The following is a 23,019-nucleotide window of genomic DNA, read 5'->3' on the forward strand; positions in this document are numbered from 1 at the left end:
CTGATGTAATACTATTCTAAATTTTATTTCTGAAAAATTTTCTTTGCAACTGTTCATAAACTGGTTACACACATGCACAAATCAATTTTCTTATGTTAAATATTAAAAGCACTTTCATTTAGATTTTACTCTAACTTTTTAGTGTTTGAATACCTTATAATATATTGTTGTCAAAGACAGTCTTAAAGCCTTTAATTTTAAATTTCCAAATATTCATTCTAAATCATAGGTTAAATGGCGAAATGATTTACAGCTATTTTTAAGTGCTGATTCAAATCGTCATTAGTGTATCTGTTAATAGTTCAGCAGACATAAGTATTGTTCAGCAAAATTTTAAAATCCTTACTTTTTTTAAATAAAATTACTTTTTAATTTTTTAAAAAATTTTACCGGCTGGTAGTCGGGTTTCCCAAATTCTGTGGTAGTTCTCAGAGAGGCTGATTCTATTAACAGCAGGGCATTTCCAAAAAATCACGCACGGAAACTTGTATATGTTTTGTCTATTATTTTCATAATAATAAAACTGGCAATCTTCAATTTGCTCTTATTTAATTCTAACCTATATAATTATTTTGTAAACAAAAAAGTGGTATACATTAGTAATGTTAACAAAAAATAAATTAGGTTTGAAACGGAATCACGCACAGTACAGAAAAACTAAAATTTTAGTTACTAGATAAATAAACTTTAATTCCTCAAAAAATATAAGTTTCAGTGTTATATATATATTTTTAAATGATGTTTGAAACATTAGTAAAACTTTCCAGAAAGTTACAGGATTGCACTATGTATCATAGAGTCAAAGCAATCGTTTAAATGCAGTTCATGAATGATCACACACAGAAGTCACGCACGGAAATTGCAAATTGGTTAATTTCATATAGATATTTTTAAGAAAATAAGTTGCTTGTGAGTATTTTAAGTGAAATATTATACTTCTACGGCTCATACTTAGTATATTTTCAATGATAAATGGCAGTTATCAATTATTTCTAGCTAAAGTACAACGTTTTGAAAATTGTTGTTTATCTTCAAACATATTATTTCGCAAAAAAAATAAAATGATCAAAATATATATATTTAATTTATTCAGGTATCCTAAAATATGATAAAAATATTTTTGTTATAAAAGTTTTTTAAGCAATTCATAATAGTTTACATATTGCTTTAAGTCTCAGCTTTTAATTGCTAAAACAAAGAAAATTAATTAAAAATTATTCACAGAAATGGAAATCCCCAGCTGTAAAGTATCATAGTAATAACAGTACCATGTTGGGAATGGATTGTGTCCTTGTTCATACTTTTGGTGTGCATTGTTGAGGTCTTATTTGGAGCTTTTTGTTACAGTCTAGGGTTTATTAATAGTATTAAGGCAATTGCTTGGACTATTCAATAGTGTACTATCTGTGATTTGAGTTAAGTTCTTTATCAAATCCAAGAAGGACTTAAGTACCAAAAACTATAAAACATAAAAAGCCATTGTCATCACCAAGTTCTCTACACCATTCACTAATATTTGTGGTCTTCCAAGTAACTTATCTTCTGGCGACTCTTGCCTCTTGCAAAGTTAATCAGACCTACTTTCTTTTTGTGAGAATAATTTAAGTTCAGCTGTCTCATCTTGTGATCTTAGTGTTGAGTGTATTGGAAGACTCCAATAGTTATATGCTTGGCCTGGGCATTTACATTCATACAAATTCACCCATTTGTTGGAAACTAAGTTTGAATCTAAAGGCTATTCTTTTATAAACCTAAAGACAAAGTTGAATTGTTTGCTAAAAACTTTTCATCAATCTCATCTCTTTATTCCACTAATCACATCCTGATTTGGTCAACAAACAAGTTTATCCATTGCTTGACGTTAGTATCATACAGCTTCTGTATATTAAGTGATTTTCTGCTTAGACTCTTCTACAGCTTGTGGATTGGGCAACATACTGTTATAGTCTTGAAGAAGTGTTCTCCAGAGCTGTCATCTATACTTTCAAACTATTTAACTAGTGCTTATCAGAGTCTTGTTTTCTAGCCTGTTAATGGTAATAATTGATAGGTTTTTATTGTGCATTAGCGGAAAGATTATGACTATCGCTCTCAAGATTTTGATCAAGTCTTTTATCAAATTTGGCATGCTAGTCTTCTTCATAAGCTCTCTTCTTACAGTGTATCAGGTAACATCTTTAAGACTATTGAATCCTTCCTTACCAATCGTAGTATAAATGTTGTCCTTAATGGACAACATTTTTCTTTATATCTTGTAACTTCAGGGTTTCCTCAATGTTCTATCCTCGGCCCTATACTTTTTTAAATTCAGATTAACAATTCTTTATCTTATATTAACAAAATCTCCCAGAAATTCTCACACCTAAGGTGGCATTTTTTGCTGGTGATACTACCATTTATTCTTGTCTTGATAAGAAGCCAAAACTCTCTGATTACTTGGAGGGGGCATTCAAGCTAATTATTTTGGTAATTATTTAGGTGCTCCGAGAAATCCTAATGGTCTTATCACAGAGTATTGCGTAAAGGTATTTAACCAGGAAGTTCATACCTCCTTCCTTACCAATAATGCATATGTGGCCAGAGCTGGCTTTGAACCATGGACTTGATAGTCCATAATTTTTCTTGATAGACTACATTACTTAGTTGTATTTATAGGTTAGGCCGCTTACTTTTCTTACTATATTTCTGTATTTTCCTTTATTATTTTTAAATTTTCCATTCAATAATAGTATTTTGTTTTTAAAACTTTTATTTGGGCCACCCTGTACTTTGTTTACTCAAGCATTAAAAGTCAAGACTTGATTTATTTTCATAATAAATTCAATCCAGTCTTTTATTCAAATAGTCTGTAATGCAGCTTGAATTAGTGTATTTTTATGCTAATTTTAATTACTTCATTAATTATGCTATTTATTAATGAAGTATTATAACCAAAAATTATAATTTCTATCTTTATATTGTTTTTTAATCAAGCTGATTTTTGGTCTAGATACTTTTTAGAGATTGCTTTTAATTCATTGTTTGTTATAGAGGGTTATTACATTTGTTTCTTATAATTGTTTTAATATTATTTTGTTTTTTTATTTGCAGAGTATTCTGATCCACTAAAAAACAATGACCAGGTATTTTAATATCTAAAAAACTTTAATTGTTTCCTGTTTAAGTTCTAGTTATAAAAATATTTTATTTATCCTATCAGTATTTGACATCTCCTCAAAGTTGGACAGTTGAAGATGTAAGTACATGGTTGCGTTCTATAGCATTAGAAGACTATGTTGATGTGTTCACTGTTAATGCCATTGATGGAACAGAGCTAATGTGTCTAAATGATGATAGTCTTTCCAAGAGTTTAAATATTTGTAAGTAATTAGTTAAATGTAAATTTTTTTTAAATATATTTTATATATATATATATGTACATATATATATATATACATATACAACCCCCGGAATTAGGAAAATTGAGGTCGGCAATAATTTGCCGACCTCAATCTTTTAGAGGTTGGCATCAGGTCGGCAAAAATTATTTGATACAAAGGTCTTACCATAAAACATAGAACCAAGGTCGGCAATTTTTTGCCGACCTCAAACACTTTCAGGTGGGCAGTTAGGTCGGCATTGCCGAATGCCGACCCTAGTTCCGAGGGTTGCATATATATATATATATATATATATATATATATATATATATATATATATATATATATATATATATATATACCTACATACAGGGTGGTCATGCCTCCTAAAAAATCCTAAAATATCCTAATATTTGAAAAACATCCTAAAAAGCCCTAATTTCTCCTTAAGTATAGATGATTTTCTCAAATACTCCTGAATTCTCCTAGTTTATTTTTCCTGAGTATAAAGCATAAACTATTATCAGCCAATCAACAATAAAGTTAGTGAAATGGTTCAGACTTAGAGTTAGTACTGATGTATACTGAGAGAAAATAACATTTGAGTAAATGTATATTTAGTATTTTTGTAATATTTTAATAATTTAAAAATTTTGTTCTAATAAAATTTAAGTTTTTTTTTCTTATTTCTGTCTAAGTTCTGAACATCAAAATTATTTTTATTAAAATTTTATTTTACTTAAGTTGACCTAAAATAATTTAGTATTTTTAGAATAGAAAATGTCAGTCAAATTTAAAGCTAAAATTTAAGAGCGGTTAAAAGACAATAATTATAAAATTTTTTATTTGGTCAAGTATTATGTTATTATATTAGGTATGTTTGATGATTTTTTATTTCTGCAAATTCTTTCTTTTAACTACTCCTTTTTGCCAAAAGTTTTTTTTTCTAAAAATATAATTTTGTAATATATTTGTTTTTTTTTTACTTTTTCAATCATCACTATTATAAAATTGAGAAAGCCACTAGCTAAACGCTAAAGTTATAAAATAAATTATTCTACATTGTTTAACAATATTTTTTGCAAAATATATTCTGATTTTTTTAGATATGACCTAGATGATTGCTGTATGTTTAAAGGTTATATCTGTTGCAGATCTGGATACAAACACATTGAAAATACATGTTAATGAAAGAAATATGTATTTTTGAATGTTATATGTAATGTGTGTTTGAAGGTTATGTCTGTTGCAGATCTGGATACAAACACTTTGAAAATACATGGTAATAAATGAAAATATAAACAATATATACCTGTGAGTGGAAGAGTCAGATGGATTTGGATGTTAGATATTGGGACTCCTCATTAGAGATGGTAAAAACAAGGTATTACAACTCTGAATATTTGGGAAAAGCTGCTGTTGTTAACACTATGATAAATTTCCATATATGTGTTAGTGGTTTAGAAGATAAAATGCTCCAGGTTTCCATGGATGGTCCAAATGATAATGTCTTTCCTTTCTAATTTGAATGCTAAAAGAAGTGAATATGAACTCAGTCAGTTAGCATCAATTGGATCATGCGGCCTTCACCCCAATGCACTGTTCATTTAAGAATGGTACAAATGCTTCAGGATGGAAGTTGAACAAAAGCTGTCTTTGTTGTATAAGATTTTCCATGATAGCCCTTCCCATCATGCTGATTTTGAAAACCTTACTCAAGGTCAGTCTTCAGACTATGCTATACAGTTCTGTAGCCATCAATGGATTGAAAATGAGAAAGTAGCAAAGAGAGCGATGGAAATATGAGATTATTAAGAGTATTGACTTTTGGAAAAATTTACCAAAAAGCAAGAAAGCTGGTCAGTGTAAGCATGGGCAAAATACCAGTTAGTAATACCTTTCTTCATGTTATTAAGATGTGTTAAATTCTTTTATTATCATGTTATTAAGATGTGTTAAATTCAAACTAACAATCCTATGACAACTTTTCTCGTGAAAACACTTAATTAACTGAGGCTATTCTTATCAAAATCAGAAAAGAAGTTTTGTCTGAAGCATCCACAACTTTTAAATTATTAAAAGTTGATATCAGTGATGTCAAAAATCAAGTATTGGTCACAAATATTGATCTTGGGTTTGGAATAAAATATGAGTTCAGCAATTGAAATCTAGAAAAAAAGTTATTGATGCACAAATATTATAATTTTAAAACAAAGGTTCAACAGTTTTTAGTTACAATGTGCAAACATATGGTTGAAAAAAGTCCACTAAAATCATATTTTGCTAGATACTTATTATTTTTATCACCTTTGTACACGGTGGAATCTCATGAGATGTGTGAACTTTATATTGATAAGTTGTTGCTGAAATTAGTTGCTTATGAAAAGGTATCACCTTCAGCTGCTGATTAAGCCAATTTGCAGTGTTCACAATTTTTAACTTCTGTTGTGAAAGTGAACAAGGAGAAACTTTTTAAATTTAAAAAAGAAAATGATAGATTGGATTCTTTTTTGGTTCATTAAACAGATGCTTCAAGAATCAAGGAGTTAATAAGAATTTAAAAATTATTAATATTGTTCCATCACCAAGCACAAGTAGATTAATATAAAGTAGATTTAGTATAAATGCCCAAAAATCTGGATGATAATATGCTAACTGATACTCTTGTTGTACAGACAATTGTACATAACCACATGTTCAGTGAAAATATAAAATCATTCCAATTGGCTATGATAACTAAACTTATGGGACAAGTCAAGGATGCACAAAAACTATACTTTAGCAGTCAGAAAGAGAAATCCCCTGAAGGCCTTAAAAACTGACTGTAATACTAAACTGAAACATTTTAATAAAGTGATCACACCCTTGAAGGTACCATACTTCAGTTCAGATATGATGCAGATGAGTATGCATTGCAAGCGGAAAAGCAGAAGTTATTGATAGAAAGTCAACCTTTCTAAAATCTAATGTGCTAAAGAGGGTTGCCTCTGAAAAACAGGATTTGCGAGAAAAAATGACAGCAGAAAAAAAAGTATTTATTAACAAGAAAGCTGAGATTAAGATTTGAATGTTTTTCAATCATTTTTTTTTTTCTGGTTTGATTTTTTTTTTTTATGACTGGATAATATGAAATATAAAGTTTAGTTTTTGAAATTGGCTGTGTATTTTAATGATTTTTGATTATTTATTGTTTGTTACTTAGTCATAAAGTCATCTATTTGGTGCAATGTTAAATTTGATAAATTTCTAATGCAAGTATAAAATTGATTTGTTTTAAGTTAATATATTTGTATGTGTAGAGATGTTAGATTATTTTAAATAACAGTGTTTGGGCCCTAATTTTATCTTATTTATCTTAGCTAGGCATTCTTACAGTTTTTAAATAAAATAAAAATGTTTTAGTGCCAATTTATTTTTGAAATCCTCCTAAAATCTCCTAAGATTTTTATACTTTTTTTTTCAAATTTCCCGGTAAATCTCCTTAAAAATCTTAACAAATCTCCTAAATTATCCTAATTTTTTTCAGTCAAAAAAAGTGTGGCCACCCTGTATATATCAGGGCTTGTTTTAAATTAAAAAATGCTTAACGCAATAGCCTAATGTGAATTTTGACGTCATAAAATTCTCTTTATTTTTCTTATTTTTTAAAGACATTTTTTAAATTACTGAAATAATATTAATTACCACAAAACAAGTTAAATGTTATTTAACTTCTTTTTTATTATTATTAATGAAATTAAATTAATATTATTAAATAATTAAAATTATTTAGTAATATTTATTATTACAATATTACAATATTTAGTAATATTTTTAAATAAACTTGACTGTTAAGTTAAACCCAAGCAACTACTAAGAAGATAATCATTTTATGAAACACTACTATAAAAATTACTAATGTTATATAAAACTAGATTTTAATAAATATATACATTTTTTCAAGAATCCAATTATAGAAAAAAAAATCTATAAATCATTCATTTATTGCAGTTTATGGCAAAAACTTATGAGAAAGTAAATAAAAAGATTTGAAAAAAAAATTTCAAATGACTAATTACAACTGAAAGAAAACTTTTTTATTAGTTAAATTCATAGTTAAACTTAGTTCTTAGTTAAATACAGCAGTTATCATATACTATTATATTATTTTTAAAATAATATACTAAATATTTTCATTAAAATAATAATAAAATAAAAACTTCTATAATTTAGGTAGGGTTGAAAATTTCCGAAAGTTTTCGGGAAATTTTGCTTGATATTAAAAAAAAAATTTTATTGCAATAAACTTACAGTTATTAAATAGTTTTATAAAATTCATTTCTTTTTTTCAAAAAAAAGGGGTTTTTTCATCATAGTATTTGGGTATTCTTTAAATATTTCAACAAAAAATATAAAGTACTATAGACCCACAATTAAAGAATACACATCTTTTAGTCAAATTTTTATAATCAAGTTTTAAGAATGGTGCGTTTTAAAAAAAAATCAATACAATGCTCAAGTTGTTATATGTTTTACATTACTTTTGTAAAACAACAAAAAGTAGATGTTTTCCGGGTTAGCTTTTGAGCTTGTGTATAACATAATTCTAGCTTTTACTTCTCTCAACTACAATGCAATATATTCACAAAATACAAAGAACAAAATCTTTTTTAGATTAACAAATGTTATCGTGTATTTAAATTGTAGAGTATTTTGAAGAAGCAAAGACTTTTTTTATGTGTAAAGATTGAATGCAAAGGCAATTTTAGGGGAAGGGTGTGTGGGGGAAAGGGTGTTCTACCCTCACAAAAAAGGTGATTTTCAAGTTATAGTTAGTTTTTGATGAATTTAGTCAGCTAATTGGGTATTTAACACAATTCAGTCAGGTGAATTTTAGTTTTTAAGGATATTTATTTTTATTTTTAAGAAACCAGTCGGTACTCTTTAAGCATTAACCCCCCCCCCCTCATCCCCTACCCTCTTTTTATTTGTAGAATCGCCTCTGATTGCATATAAAATTTTTAAAAACGTAGGAAGATTTTTATGTATAAAGGTTGCATTTTAAATCATCTTTATAAAAGGTACATGTTATAAATGCACCTAGCTGTGTTAGATAATAATTTATCTAAAAATGATATTAGTAAACACATTTGATTTGAATCTTAAATAAAATAATAATAAATTAGTTTGCTTGGTATGTTTCTTATAAAACACACACTCACACACACATGTACACAAATTGGCCACTTGGCAGTATTGCTTGAAAAATATGGTATACATTTAAACTTTTTAAATGTATACCGTATTTTATACTTTTTACACATTTTAAAGTATAGATTAATTTTTTAATTTATTGATTTGTAAGGTCAAAAGTGCTCTAGCGAGGTTGTAACAAGTGAGACTTAAGTCTCAAAAGCACTTATTTAAACATAGCGGTGAAATTTATGACCTCTAATTAGTTCTTTATTTTTATTGCATACTATATTTTTAAATAAATTTTTGAGACAAAATTGTAAGATACTGTAAATATTCAATCAAGTCTTTTTTTTTATAGTTTTACAGTTTTTAATAACTTGTTGGCCAATTTATTAGATATTAAAAAATGTCCCATCCCTTTTAGGGATAGAGGTGACAATTATATTTAGCCTTAAACAAAGCTTGCTACAGCAATGAACATCAATATGCTTACCAAATAACAGTAGAAAATTTTGAAAACAAATTATCATAGTTGCTACTATAGTTATAATAAAAAAACTTAACAAAATACTGAGAAAAGCGTTTTTCAAAGGGGGCTTTCTAAAATTTTTATAATCTGCTTCACAATATTTTACCATGAAATTTGAATTTGAGTTGAATATATATATATATATATATATATATATATATATATATATATATATATATATATATATATATATATATATATATATATATATATATATATATATATATATATATATATTAGGGTGGCCCTTATTTTTAACTTTCAAATTGTTTAGCTCCCAACCCCATTTCTTGTTCCAATCATGAAAATAATGATCTATACAAAATTTTAGCGTAATCGGACAACTGTAAGTCGACCCTCATTGTCCATGAAGTTTCGAAATTTTTGCCATGAGAGTCATTTTTGAGGTGAAAAGTTTAAAAACTGTTTTCAAAACTGTTTGTGCTGCTCATGTTAAGTGACTTTAAGATTGCTTCTTTTTAGACAGTAAAATGGCATCAAGTTAGTCTGGGAGTTAGTCACAGAAGTATAGAAAAGATTTTCATGTCTGTCTTGTTGGCTACATTTCAAATCAAATCATCGGAGCCAAATTGCCTTCGAACCGGCAAGTTTACGTGTTTTCTTCTACAATGTAAGACTTGTAAAGCTTACAACAAAGAAAAGTGGAATACTGGTGATTCAAGAAGTTTCCATTTTTTGGCAAAAAGCACGAATTCCTACTAAAAGAACTGACCACTGTGTTGAGAAGTTACTGAAACTGTATGATGAATGGAAAGGCTTACAAAAGAGTTTGATGAGAGGTGCAGGCAAGACAAAGAAAAAAGAGATATCTTTGTAGACAATATGGATGATCTGTTTGACATTGCATCAAGCAGTGAAGACATTGATAGTGGTGACAACAGTGAAAGTTCACCTTCCATTGTTCAGCAAATATCAATAGCAGGAGCAGCAGCAAAAGTTCCAACAACGCATGCTACATTGCCATTTTTCACTCCCCGTCAAGCAGAAGTTTTTGATAGATGCAAAATTACTGACAGAAATGGGGTTTACATATTAATGGCTGCTGCAGATGCTTTCGGATGTGATACTGAAAACCTGGTGATAAATCGCACTTCTTTTCAACGTCTTAGAAAAAATTTAGAGAAGCAAGACACTTAGAAATTCAGTAAAACTTTAACCTAAATGGTTGCCAACAGTTAGTGCTACACTGGGATGGAAAGCTGCTCCCAGCAGTAATAGTAACTTTTCAAGGCAAGGAGCAAGTGTTGGGAGTCCCTGAAATCCAAACATCTTCAGGTGAAGAGCAAGTTATGGCTGCTTATTAAGCAGTGGAGAAGTGGGGTTTAACCGACAAAATTCAGGCAATTTGCTGTGATACGACAGCAAGCAACACAGGTTGAGTAAATGGTGCCTGTACAAACCTAGAAAAATTGTTCAATCGTGACCTATTGTACCTCCCTTGCCGTCACCACATTTTTGAGTTAGTTTTGAGGAGCTGTTTCGAGTCACTAATGGGTGCAACTTCTTTCCCGGACATGGCGCTTTTCAAAAGATTTAGAGAAGCCTGGACGAAACTCAACAAGAACGTTTATATAACTGGTAGTAATGAAGTGCCTGATGATGTCCGCTCTACCATTCTTGGATTTGTTGAACACTACCTTTTTACACAAAAACAGCAGAGAGATGATTATCGAGAATTGTTGGTGTTAACAATGATCTTTCTTGGTGGCATTCCGAAGAATGGAATATCGTTTCATATACCAGGAGCTGTAAGTCATGCTAGATGGATAGCAAAGGCAATTTATGCATTCAAAGTATACCTGTTTCAAAATCAATTTCATTTATCTCATACGGAGAAGAACTCTTTAAGAAAAATATGTATGTTCCTTGCTCGAGTGTACGTTCAAGCCTGGTTTCTATCATCAGAAGCAATTACAGCGCCATATCATGATTTTCTATTCATGTGCCAACTGATTAATTATCAAGACATAGATCCACATATAGATCCTTATAGATCCACAAGTCAGTAAGACTGCTGCAAAGAAATTTTCCCATTACCTCTGGTACTTAGCTCCCGAAACTGTTGCTCTCGCCTTATTTGATGACAATGTTCCACCAGCAGTTAAGGCAAATATGTGTCAAGTTTTGCTCGAAAAAAATCAAGTCAAGAGATACATTCTTCTCGAAAAAGACTTTTCTTCCTTTCCAAACATCAAGTTTCCATCTCTGTTAACTCCTGATACAAAAACATTCTTCAACAGATTTTCTCTCAGCACCGATTTTCTGAACAAAGACTCTTCAGTATGGAAGGATGATCCTGGTTACAAAAGTGGAATTGAAAAACTTAAGAAAATAGTGGTTGTGAATGATGTTGCGGAAAGAGGAGTCAAACTCGTTCAGGATTATAATAACATTCTCACCAAAGACAAAACTGAGAAACAATTTGTTTTACAACATTTGTTTGCCGGTTTGCCGATTGTTGTCGGAGACCGTAAAAAGTACCCAACTGCTACTAAATCCTGCATTATGCATATTATGTTTTAACTTAAGGGTGTTTGAGGGTTGCCTTGCAGTTGTCCAATTGAGCTAAAATTTTGTACAGTTCCTTATTTGGTTGATTGGAACAGGATCAGGAGTTAGGAGGTGCAACATTTTCACTTTCGAAAATTTCAATACAACTAAGGGCCACCCTAATATATATATGTATATCTACTATAGCATATTTATGTGAGCACTTGCTCACTTTTTTTGCTTATCTAAATTGATATGGTTTATTCAGAAAAAGTAGAAAAAAAGAAGAAGAATAAATGAAAAGATTGCTGCCTCAAGCCAAACCCTCAGTCGATGTAGCAGCACTCCGCTGCTACATCGACTGAGGGTTATATATATATATATATATATATATATATATATATATATATATATATATATATATCTTATACTGCTGACTAAGGTGAGCAGTGTGATGTCATACTAAAATAGCCTGCTGCCTCAGGCTTCAGTACATATATATATATATATATATATATATATATATATATATATATATATATATATATATATATATATATATATATATATATATATATATATATATATATATATATATATATATATATATATATATATATATATATATATATATATATGATTTCAGTGTAGACATCGTGTATAAGAGTGTATGTTATATTAATAAGAAAACATCAAACAATACGAATTCTCTTAATACAAATAATAATTTATTTTGAAAATAAATTATTATTTGTATTAAGAGAATTTGTATTGTTTGATGTTTTCTTATTAATATAATATATATATATATATATATATATATATATATATATATATACATATATATATATATATATATATATATATATATATATATATATATATATATATATATATATATATATATATATATATATATAGACACACACACACATATATAAATATAATTCTTCTCCGTTTGAAATTTAATGCAAGCGCACAAAAAAGCGCTAGTCTGATAGTCATTTAGATTGGCATGCGTGATTAAAAAAATTATTTAGATTAAGCAAAACCAGTCAAAAACATGATTTCAACAATTACTATATGAAATAGTTAAAAAAAAACCACTAAACCAAACGTTTTATTTAAATTCTAGATAAAATAATAAAAAATAAAAAACGTTTTATATAAATATTAGGCAAAATAATTAAAATAAAAACCGAAAGAGACAAACATGATTTTTAAATTCTAACTGAAAGAACTAAAAAAATAATATTATTAAAAACGTTAAATTAAATAAAAAACGTTTGATAAACAAAATTAATAAAATAAAAAGAGGAAGTATAAACCTTTTATTTAAATTCAAAATGAAGTAATTAAAAAAGACCAGCAACACAAACTTTTGGTTTGAATTATTGGTAAAATTAAATAATAATAAAAAACAGCAAAAAAAAATTGTTTAAATCCTAAAAAAACTACTTGTATCAAGAACAGCAAGGCCAACTTTTATTTAAATTCTAAATAAAATAATAATTACATGAATGTGTTTTCATGATTATTACATAAAAAGTACTTGATAAACAAAAAGGATTTGTTGCAATTTTAAAAAATCAAAAGCGAAAAGGCTTAAGCATGAAAGCACTGGCTAAACGGAGAAGAATAATATATATATATATATTATTCTTCTATATATATATATATATATATATATATATATATATATATATATATATATATATATATATATATATAAATATATATATATATATATATATATATATATGTATATATATATTTATATATATATATATATATATATATATATATATATATATATATATATATATATATATATATATATATATATATATATATATATATATATATATATATACACATATATACTACTGTGATCAAAAAGTGAGTTTTTAATTTAAACTTCCGGCCTTATTCGAATCGTCCAATCTTTTTTATTTTTAAGTTGGTAGGAATGTCATTAACATTTGCGCCAAATTACATGTCAAACTCATAATTATTATTTTTTGTTTACGCTTGTTTCTGAAGTACCAAAAGTGCATTCGGCGATTTTCACGATGTCTAATTTTGTTGAGCAAAGAAGTGCTATTAAATTTTGTTTGCGGAATGATATTTCTGCTGCTGAAACGTATCGAATGTTGCAAAAGGCCTTCGGTGAAGAGACTATGTCTCAAAAAAATGTTTACAAGTGGTACAAAGACTTCAAAGAAGGCCGAGAACGTGTTGATGACTTGGAACGCTCCGGACGACCATCGACTTCGATTGATGATCGCCACATCAACAAAATCAAAGAATTGGTGCTTGCAAATCGTCGGTTAACCATTCGAGACCTTGTTGACATTGTTGGAATATCATTCGGTGCAAGCGATTTTAAAGGATCATTTGGGTCTCAGAAGACTCAAATCACGTTTGGTGCCGAAATTTCTCAATTTCTTTGAAAAAGAGCGTCGCGTTAAAACGTGTGAAGCAATGCTTTCTGACTATCAAGACGTCTACAAACAAATTATTACTGGCGATGAGACTTGGGTCTACGCATACGACCCTGAAACAACCGACCAATCGAGTGAATACCGTGAAAAAGGCGAGCCGAGACCGAAGCAACCACATCAAAGTCGCTCAAAAATCAAGGTCATGTTGACTGTTTTTTTTTATTATTGTGGTGTCGTGCACTACGAATTCCTTCCAACTGGCCAAACTGTCAACAAGGAATATTATTTAAGCGTTATGCGACGTTTGCGTGAAGCTATTCGCAAAAAGAGACCGGAATTATGGGCCAATAACTCTTGGATTTTGCACCACGATAATGCGCCTTCGCACACAGCACTGGTTCTTCGTGAGTTTTTCGCCAAAAACTCTACCCATGTTACTCCACAACCACCGTATTCGCCCGACTTAGCACCGTGTGACTTCTGGCTGTTCTCAAAGCTCAAGAGACCACTCCGGGGAAATCGTTTTGAGTCCATTGAAGAGATCCAACATGAATCGGCACGCGCATTGAAGGCTATCCCTACCGAGGACTTTTCGCCATGCTTCGAAGACTGGAAAAAACGTTGGCAAAAGTGCATTGGGGCCAGGGGGGATTATTTTGAGGGGGATGATACAGATTTGGAAGAATAAATAAAGATTTCTCATTTTATAAAAAAATTCACCTTACTTTTTGATCACAGTAGTATATATACATATTTATATACACTCTTGCATAGTAATTTTTTACTTGTACCATAAAATGTAAGCGTTATGTTTTTTTTTAAATGTTAATTTAGAAGGTCGCAAAAAGTTTAAAAACTTATAATAACTTTTTTTTAATTGATAGATTGCCTGTATGAACCAAATCCTACCATTGATGTAGCAGCATTCCTTGCATGTTCTACCTATTTATCAGTTGATGTAGCAGCACTCCTTGTATGTTTTAACTATTTGTTACTCCATGTCAGGCCTTGTTTTGAGATTTTGATTTTACTCAATAAACATATTTACATCATTAAAAGTTTAATTAGGTCAGTTGCGTACTTTAAAGTACCGCGTTGTAATTAAATTAAATTTGAAACCACATTAAAAATTGTTGTCTTTATCTTAATAAAATATCTTTAAATAAAAAAATATTGTTATAAAAATAATTATAAATAATATTTAAATATGTTGTTTGGGAAAAAAAAATCTTTATTTTAAAAAACTTATACTTATTTAAACTTAAAATTTTTTTTATTAAACATTTGTCTTATGTTATTTATCTTTTAAATAAAGGGGCAATTCTTTACGGTTGAATTTCTTTACAGTCAAAAATAAATCAACAAACTATCAACATATTTTTTTCAACATTTTGGTTTTAACAGTCTTTTTATACTTCTTATAAAATAGTTAATCATTTCTAATCCACATTCTTTTTATGATCAATTCAAAAAATTAATGATAAAGAAAAAACTTTTGTTAAAAAGCAATTTCAAAACTGAGAAAATCATCTTTTCATAAATTTATTTAAAAAATTCTCAAAAAATTTTTAATAAATCTAATAATTTTGCTTACAGGCTTGTTTATGGTTTACCTGGCAATGAACTTATATACAGTTATAAATGTGTTATTTTATATTTATGTTGTTATGTAATCATTTATGGCTTCTTTTTAATGTCTTCTTTGACATTTTTGTGTAAGGTTTATAACGTTTTTTTAATTAAACTTTATGTCTGTTGACAATCTGTGCAAAAGCAGATCAAAATATTACGAAGAAAAAGTTTAGTTTGTATGCAGCTGTTGTTTTATGCTTTATATTTTAAACATATATACATATTAACATACAAGATATGGCATTGAAACATTTAATTACTTATTCTTACAATTAGGAGATATATAATACTACAGTTAATGTCCATGAACAAAAAATTAGTAATGCAATATCAAACTACTAATTAATCTTCCTTCAGAGATGCATTTCCAATCATATGATTCTGCCATCTTTAAAAGTTAGATCACCAATTAAATTGAAAAAAGCAGAAAATATTACTAAAAATATTTTAAAAAAGTTATTGATACATGCCCAAAACTTAGCAAAATAAAAATTTTTTACTAGGAAAAATGTTATAAAATCGTATTTGTTATAATTTAGAGAAAATTTTGACACCCAATCATTATAAAATTATTGAAAATGTTACTGAGACATTAAAAAAACAAAATAAAAAAGTTACAAAATTAAAAAGTAGCATATAAAAGAAAAATTCGAAAAACTTTATGAAATAACTATAAACAAAAACAAACAAACAGATTGAATGAAAACATAGTTAAATCTGGAATTTTAAACTTAACGCAAACTTGGTTAGACACCCCACTACTAGTCTTCTGAATCTTTTCACAATTTCAGAATTGTCTAATGTGGCCAGTCGATAATCAAAATCGTAAACAAAAACAAAATAAGATTATCAAACTCCTCATTTATCTATGAAGCAAAATCAATTGATTCTAATAAAAATCAACTCTCTTTTGATGTAATAGCGTTATATCCTTCCATTCCAATTGACAAAATAATTCCTATAACTATCGATATCTTATGCAACATCATTGATTATTGTAAAAAAAGAACCAAATTAACCCTTATTTATATACATGAACTCTGCCTCAACCAACATTATTTTTTATACAAAAACAAAATAAGATCTAAGATAATAATAAAATCAAAACCAAAAGAAAATAATAAAAAAAAATTGAACTTCTTGGATATAACTGTAACCAACACTAATAACTCATACTATGAACTCAAAATCCACTGAAAGTTGGCAATCACTAATATATAAATAAAACAAATATCAAACAATCAATCTTGTGCCATTAAAATATAGTTTTTAGAAAACATATTTGCAGAAAAATAAAATCTTGTAACAATTGCCAAGAACTATTTTCAGAAAAGAAACAACCTTTCTAATATAAGTTATAATAAAACAGAAACAAATAAGTATACAGTTAAGCTTCCATAGCTCTCAAGAATAGATCCAAAACTTGTGAAAAAAAGTTTTTCCCAGCTGTCTTTTAAGTTTCAAATGAATTACTTTATATGCTGAAATTTTCACCTGTTTACTTTTCACTTTAACTGACTAAATTTCTATACTACCACCGTCTAAGTATTTTAAACCAAGTTCAATCGGCATTGTTTAAAATGTTGTTAGTTTGATTATTTGAAATGCTGATTGTCATTTCCTGTGGTTAATCATTTAGTCCTAATTAGCTTGCAGCGTCATTGTTTACATAGTCTGTGCTTGCAACATCCAACAAAGCAATGGCAATAACCATCTTTAGTGGACTTTGTGGTTACATAGTCTGTGCTTGCACCATCCAACAAAGCAATGGCAATAACCATCTTTTCCACCAGAAAGGTTTCATTATAACTTTCTTCGGGAAGACTGGAATAGTTCTATGTAAACTTCACAATCTTTTATATGTTCATGAGTTTAACAAATAAAATAATACATTTTTAGTTTTTTAAACTCACGCAAAGTGCTTATCTTTAATTGTTTTGTTAATTTATTTTTCATAACTGAATTATCTATATTGATTTGTGTAGCAAATTTTCATTTGTTTATGTCACATTATTTTGTTCTATTCATAATTTGTTTTAGCTGAACTCTGCTTCTTTAATGATAAAGTTTTTTTAAAGTTTTAACATTTGCTACCTTTGTATTTTCAAATACTTCAATGCTAAAGTTAAGCAAGGGTTTGCTTAATATTTTGCCTGAACATTTCTGTAAAATGTTTCATTTTACATTTATTAGACTCAACTCTATTTTGGTTATATCTTTTCGTATTGATGCCATAGCTCTATCCATAAATCCATTATTTCTTATATCTGATAATCAGATTTCTTTTGTTGTTCTTTCACCTCACATCTGCTTAACATATCATCAATTAATTTCATTCAGTTTTGTTTTGTATTTGTTAAGAGTGACTTAATCATTTACTTTTTTCTACTTAAGCTTTTTTATATTTATATTAGCATCGTTATTTTAATTCTTTTTTCATTCAACGGTTAATTTTTATTCTTTTCTTTTTGTTTCTATTTTTTCTATGCCCATAATTTTTTATGGATTCATGACCTTTAATAAAATTTTTGTTTACTTTTTTTGTTATTTTGTAATATTTTATACTTTATTGTTTGTTATATAAATGTTTCAATAACAATTTACATTTTTTAAATTGTTATTGAATTAATTGTAATTGAACATTTATATAATTTAAATTTTTTCTTGACTTCTTTACAATGACTGGTGACAATCATAAAATGTCATAAATGACGGTTTGACAATAATATGATTTAATATTGTTCACCATACAATGATGGTTTGACAATAATGTGATTTAATATTGTACACCATACAATGACAGTTTGACAATAATATGATTTAATATTGTTCACCATACAATGACGGTTCGACAATAATGTGATTTAATATTGTACACCATACAATGACAGTTTGACAATAATATGATTTAATATTGTTCAACATAACTGCGCACTGCTAACAAGTTTCAATTTTGAGAATAAAAATGAAATAATTGGTATAATGTTTAACATAGTGAATATAAATACAACTAATGTATATTAGTTTTAATTATATTAATAGTTAGGTATAGATATAATTAAAACAATGTACTATAATATATGACTTCAGTACAGGGGTTGTCGCTACATTGACTAAAAGTTTGAATTAGGGCAGCAATCCTTTTTTTCATTATTCTTTGTTTTTTTCTTTTTACCAAGAAAAAGCTATTTGTAGGAGTACATTGATTGAGAATTTGGTATGGCAGTATTTATGTATGAAGGACATTCATTATGGGATAAAATTTTTTTTAAGTTTGTTTTTTTGTTTGTTTTAAAAATGTCTTATAGTTTCCATTTTACTCTTTAGCCATGAAGCATATTTATATTTATATATTATTATAAATAATATTTATTGTAGTATAGTAGTACTATAATATATGAATTGCTTTACACTAAAAGGTCAATAGGCCAAGATTGATAAACATTTATCAGACAAATAAAAAATGAGATTATTAATGAATAAAAAAATCCTTTATAATATTTGTTTAAAATAATAATAAATTAAAATTAATTTAATTTTTTTAATGTTTTAGCACCTCTTGGCCATCGAAATAAAATAATGAGGGAGATAAACCAGTTAAAACAACTGAGCTATTATAATGATGGCATGGTTGGATGTAACAATGATAATGATGTGGTTCCTAGTGATTTCTTATGTCCTATAACCATGGAAATAATGGTAGATCCAGTTATTGCTGCAGGTAAATTTTAAATGTTTTATAATAAAGGTATTATTTATATATTATTCATACCTCCAGTAATATTATTACAAATTAATTTGCATTTTTTTTCTTTGTTAAAAGTATTATTATTAAAATATGTAATTCTTTTAACAAAGTATTATATATTTTAACTAGTTGTAAAAACAATTTACAAATCTTTTGACGACTTTTTTTTGTGATAAATACATGTAGTTAAAGAAAATTTAACTTAAAATTTTTATGTTATGGTCAATTATAGTTTGCACGTAAAAAATTTTACATGCTCAAAGCCTACAATGTTGAGTCATATCTTGTTACATCACTGTTACTCTTCGATCACAATCATCAATACTAACAATATATTTTGATATTTGTCATAAAATAACTTAACGATCAGCAACAGCATATATTAAAGAAATTGTTTAGTTGAAAAAATTTTCAAAATTATTTTTGATGTTTTTTGTAAATTTTTTCGCATGTTAAAAGAAACTATTTCTGTCAAAATTTATCTAATAAAATGTTGGTGATTATCATGATAGTTATCATAATCATTATGATAGTTATCATGATAATAACTATTGATTATCATGATAATCGTCATAATCATTGTGTGTTGGCTGATAATAGTAACCAGCCAGTATTTTAATTAGTTCAGCTTATATTTCTATTTTTGCTGAATAAATATTTCTGTATTTGCAGAACTGATTAAACCATGGTTATACCATAGGCATGATTGGGGTCTTATACGTATTTGTATTTAAATTTGTAGTTTGTAAAAATTGGCTAAATTGGCGTTAATTTATTCGTATTGTATTTGATCAAAAAGTTTGTTAAATATTTGAATTTGTATTCGTATTAGCAATTCCATAAACTAGGTTAACTAGTGTGTATTTGGGAAAATCCAAGAGGTTCGTTGTTGTTGCTTTTTTTTTTTCATTTTTAATACTAAAATAAAAATTTGTTTTTAAGGGATACTTGTTAGAAAACTTTTATATACCGCTTTATCAGCCTTGTTTTGAAAAAAACTTTGTATTTTTTGTTAACCTAAAATACAAATATTTGTAATTGTACTTGTACTTGGAAAACGCCGGTTGCATATTTGTATTTGAATTTGTATTTGAAAATCTAGAATTAACGTATTTGTATGTGATCAAATGTGTTTGACCCCAACCCTGACCATAGAGTATTAAAAAAAATAAAAAAATCTGAAAATCTAAACCTTTGTATTTTTTACCGTATCTGAATTTTTTTGTTAAAAATTTTTAAATTCATTTTGTCACTAAACGTAACAATTGGCATAATTATTTTAACTGTTATAAGAAATAAAAAGCAAATAATTATTGTAATTATGCAAGAAAAAGCAGATAATGATGCTTGTAATTACTTAAGAAAAAGGAGCAAGTAATAATAAAATTATGCAAGTAATTTTAAATTTATGCAAGTAGTAAAAAAATTATGTAAGTAATAATAATTGCACCTACGCAAGTTATAATGATTACAAGCATGATCGTATTTATGCAAGTAATAATAAAAAATATATTTCAGAAGTTCTTTTTTCCCAATGCTTTTATTGGCTCCTCGTCTCTGTCTGTTAATCTGTCTGTTAATCTGTCTGTTAACATCAAATATTGCAATCAATTTTTGAGTCACTTCCTGATGATAAAATTTCTTTAAGTTTTACATACATACTTTTGCTTGATGACAATACAATATTCAATAATTAGTTTTGCAATTAATTTAGTTAATTTTAATTAAGTTTTTTTTTATATGGGAAGAAGAAGAATAATTTTTATATGCGATTATCAAAACTTCATGAAAAATAAAATAGTAATATCAGAAAAAATTGATTACAAAATTTGTGTTTTAATAACATATAAAAGCATTGGGTTTTAAAAGTTCGTTTTTAATTTTACTTGTTTTTTATTTTATTTTTGCGTGTTTTTTTAAGATGGTTTCACTTATGAAAAAAAATCAATCCTGTCTTGGTTTTCATCAGGAAAAGTAACAAGTCCTATGACAAACATTCCTTTGTCTCATACAGAGTTAGTCCCAAATCGGTCGTTAAAAAACGTAATTGAAAAGTTTTTCGGACCTTGATGAAGAAGTAAACAGAAGTCAAAATATATTATAAAAAATTTATTATATTTCAAAGTAACAAATTTTATATAGAATTATTATTAACAATATCTTATTATTTTTTATATAATTACTTAATAAAGATTTTTTATTTTGAGAACGAGGTTTGTATTTCAAAGATAAAACTTATATTTTCAGAACGAGTTTTATATTTTAAAAAAGACATTATTAGAACTTTTATATAAAAGTTTGAAGTTTTATATAGACTTTTATTTATAGTATATAGAATTTTTTTATAATTTTACTTTTAAAATAAATATTTGATATAACTAGTTTTTATTTGAATCTCAAATATATAGTAATTTATTTATGTTTGAACCTCAAGTACTTGTTTATATTACATAATTTATATTACATAATATATTTTTGATAAACCATATATAATAAAAACAGTATTTTATAATTATTATTATTAATAATATTACCTATTATTGTGTTTAGTAAGTTTGATTTATTCCTACAAATAAGTTAGTAAGGCACCTTAAGTGATAAATTCAGACAAAGATTCCGAATTTACAAAAATTTGAATTTTTAAGAAAGAAATTGAAAAAAATATTAGGAAATTTGGCGAGTTGGAATGCTTTCAAGACTCAAACCTTACAAAAACCCCAAGCAACACAATTTAATTGGTATCGTGCATATTTCACTGGATTGGCGTTGTTTTGGGCTACTGTTTAACCACGCATTTCATATTTCTGAAACCTTTACAAAGTTACTGTTCATAAAACGAAAAAGCTTCACGTAAGGCCATTGAAACTGTAATCAGAATCATTCACTGAATTTTACCAGGCTTCGGTTTTAATTTATAACAAGAGTCGAAGCTCAAATGAGAAGGTAAGAGTTTGATAACGTCTGCTTTAACGGATTGTTTTGAAAATTTCAGGTTTCTAAAAAGACATTTCAAACAAAAAAGGGACGACTTGACTTCCTAGCGGCTGTAACATATCAATTTTATGCTTTACACTCAGCTACGCACAACTTTAGTAATTGAGTGAAAAGCTCATTTAGCTAAGTAGAAGGTAACAGGCAAAACTTGATCTTTGCAATTAAAATGACGAAAGGTTGTAGAAAAGTGAATATAACTAATTACTGGTATCATTAATAAATCTGGTATTATGATTTTTTCTCCTCCAGCTAATTTTCATACAAAGAACGCTAACCAAGATCTAAGAAAACTGGTTCAACTCCAAAAAGAGCCTCATAACAAGCAACTACAGACCAAGAAAAATATGCTTTAGAAAACAAAAAAATGAGCAACCGTGGCGCAATGGTTAATTGTTTTGATCGACTGAAATTCGGTATCGGTCGGAATTTTAATTTAAGCCAATACCGAAAATTTCGGTTTCGGTACTTTTTATAAGTTCGGTAAGAAAAAAAAATTTCGGTTGAAAAACATACCGAAAACCAAAAAGCTCTTTAGCATTTTTCATAAATTATTTTAAGTCCATCGTTCACCAATTATTTAATATTTTACTTAATAAACAGCGCTTATCCACCCGCTTTTAAAAATAT

At 27.5% G+C, this 23,019-nt stretch overlaps 1 protein-coding gene across 5 annotated transcripts in view; it reads left to right on the forward strand.

Moving 5' to 3' along the window:
- The window catches only part of LOC100211223 (SH3 and multiple ankyrin repeat domains protein 2), a 51,044-nt gene extending 29,122 nt beyond the window's left edge, over positions 1 to 21,922 (forward strand). For 4 of the 5 annotated variants that reach the window (XM_065810304.1, XM_065810306.1, XM_065810305.1 and 1 more), the window contains 4 exons: positions 3,091 to 3,122; positions 3,200 to 3,359; positions 19,204 to 19,371; positions 21,320 to 21,922. In XM_065810304.1, coding sequence (XP_065666376.1) covers positions 3,091 to 3,122; positions 3,200 to 3,359; positions 19,204 to 19,371; positions 21,320 to 21,468 — 509 coding nt within the window. In that variant the 3' untranslated portion in view covers positions 21,469 to 21,922. Of the gene's footprint in view, positions 1 to 3,090; positions 3,123 to 3,199; positions 3,360 to 14,902; positions 14,992 to 19,203; positions 19,372 to 21,319 lie in introns of all 5 variants that reach the window. The other variant, XR_010641815.1, reaches the window with a different exon arrangement.
- The last annotated feature ends 1,097 nt before the right edge of the window (positions 21,923 to 23,019 follow it).

The sequence above is a fragment of the Hydra vulgaris genome, chromosome 11, assembly GCF_038396675.1.
Source record: "Hydra vulgaris chromosome 11, alternate assembly HydraT2T_AEP".
NCBI classification, from domain to species: domain Eukaryota; kingdom Metazoa; phylum Cnidaria; class Hydrozoa; order Anthoathecata; family Hydridae; genus Hydra; species Hydra vulgaris.